Source organism: Aplysia californica, unplaced genomic scaffold (genome assembly GCF_000002075.1).
Source record: "Aplysia californica isolate F4 #8 unplaced genomic scaffold, AplCal3.0 scaffold00178, whole genome shotgun sequence".
NCBI classification, from domain to species: domain Eukaryota; kingdom Metazoa; phylum Mollusca; class Gastropoda; order Aplysiida; family Aplysiidae; genus Aplysia; species Aplysia californica.
Window position 1 is genome coordinate 21,633 of NW_004797448.1, and position 2,285 is coordinate 23,917.

Here is a 2,285-nt window from a genome sequence, read left to right on the forward strand (position 1 = left end):
ATCATTCATGAATGTATATTATATCTATATATAAGTATATATATGTATATATCAATATAGGTATTTACAAAATTATATCATGCATGTGTGTAAGCCGCATGACACCCTCCTCTGTGTCTATGCCTTGCCTTTGGCCAGACGGTAGTCGTAGAACTGGTGCACCAGTGCTTCCTGCTCTGGGGTCTCGATGGAGCCGGGTCTGAGCTGACGCACATGCTTGATGGCAGCCTCTGGCTTCATGGTCTGAGCGTAGTAACATCCCAGCATGGTGCCCGTGCGTCCAAGGCCGTGAGCACAGTGCACACACACCGCCTGGTGGGAACACACATCACAATTGTTGAAACACACACTGGTGGAGGGAGCACACATCACAATTGTTGAAACACACACTGGTGGAGGGAGCACACATCACAATTGTTGAAACACACACTGGTGGAGGGAGCACACATCACAATTGTTGAAACACACACTGGTGGTGGGAGCACACATTACAATTGTTGAAACACACACTGGTGGTGGGAGCACACATTATAATTGTTGAAACACACACCGCCTGGTGGAGCACACATTACAATTGTTGAAACACACACTGGTGGAGCACACATCACAATTGTTGAAACACACACTGGCGGAGGGAGCACACATTACAATTGTTGAAACACACACTGGTGGAGGGAGCACACATTACAATTGTTGAAACACACACTGGTGGAGGGAGCACACATTACAATTGTTGAAACACACACTGGTGGAGGGAGCACACATTACAATTGTTGAAACACACACTGGTGGAGGGAGCACACAATACAATTGTTGAAACGTTTCTATTTGTTTAGTTACCGTGACTGCGTCACACTCATAAGTTAAATGTGTACGTCATTTTCAGCCGAGTTCAACGAGAAAAAATTCTTCTCTAAAATTTTCTCCTTTCTCGTTCTCTAGTCATGTTCTGTCAGCTGCTTTCATTTTCACTTTCTCTCTCTTTTTCTCCCCCCCCCCCCCCTCTGTTTTCTTTCCTATATACTGTAGTGGTACTGTCAAAGACAACTTTTCTCCCCAATAACATGTGGCCATCTTGGATCACCTCAACTGTCGTGAGATTGTGGGTTCAGAGGTTTAAGCCTCAGCTTGGTCCGACGTTGTGTGCTTGGGAAAGGCACTTTACATGAATTTTCCATTTGGCTCGGTCCTTTCGGAAATGGACGTTAAACTAAAAGGTCTTGTCTCTTAAATAACCTAATAGTGTTGATAGGGGCGTTAAACATGTACCATATATGGTCGCTCACCAACACCAAGTTATAGAGCTCACCTACGCCATGTTTTAGCGCTCACCTACACCATGTTTTAGCGCTCACCTACACCATGTTTTAGCGCTCACCAACACCATGTTTTCTGTGGATCATCACCTGTTCCACTGCACAGCCCTAAATGGCATCAGAGCTACCCTTCTGCCTCCGAGACCTAACATTGACAACACACTCTATGGAACTTTACAGCAACTGCAGCAAACCTGCACTTATCACTACATGGCATTGGACAGAAGGGTGAGAGCCCAGCTGTTGCTGGATCGATAACAACAACAACAACAACACCATGTTTTAGCGCTCACCTACACCATGTTTTAGCGCTCACCTACACCATGTTTTAGCGCTCACCTACACCATGTTTTAGCGCTCACCTACACCATGTTTTAGCGCTCACCAACACCATGTTTTCTGTGGATCATCACCTGTTCCACTGCACAGCCCTAAATGGCATCAGAGCTACCCTTCTGCCTCCGAGACCTAACATTGACAACACACTCTATGGAACTTTACAGCAACTGCAGCAAACCTGCACTTATCACTACATGGCATTGGACAGAAGGGTGAGAGCCCAGCTGTTGCTGGATCGATAACAACAACAACAACAACACCATGTTTTAGCGCTCACCTACACCATGTTTTAGCGCTCACCTACACCATGTTTTAGCGCTCACCTACACCATATTTTAGCGCTCACCTACACCATGTTTTAGCGCTCACCTTTCCCTGGTCTCCATACTTGCGCACACAGGCCAGGAAGTCTTCCACCTGGGACATTGTGGGTGGGGTGTAGTCCTTGATGGGGACGGGGACGATCGTCAGGACATCGTCTGAGGGGAGAGGGAGAGTGTGTGGGTGAGGGTGTGTGTGTGTGTGTATGTGTGTGTGTGTGTGTGTGTGTGTGTGTGTGTGTGTGTGTGTGTGTGTGTGTGTGTGTGGGTGAGAGAGAGAGAGAGAGAGAGAGAGAGAGAGAGAGAGAGA

General features: G+C 46.9%; 1 protein-coding gene across 1 annotated transcript; it reads right to left on the bottom strand.

Moving 5' to 3' along the window:
* Window positions 1-2,134, bottom strand: LOC101861505 (dual specificity protein phosphatase 23; the record flags this gene model as incomplete). The annotated part of the gene is given in 2 exon segments (XM_005098278.3): window positions 1-312; window positions 2,025-2,134. Coding segments are annotated over 2 exon segments (305 nt in total), but the record flags the coding sequence as incomplete, so codon positions are not given.
* Between the last annotated feature and the right edge of the window lie 151 nt (window positions 2,135-2,285).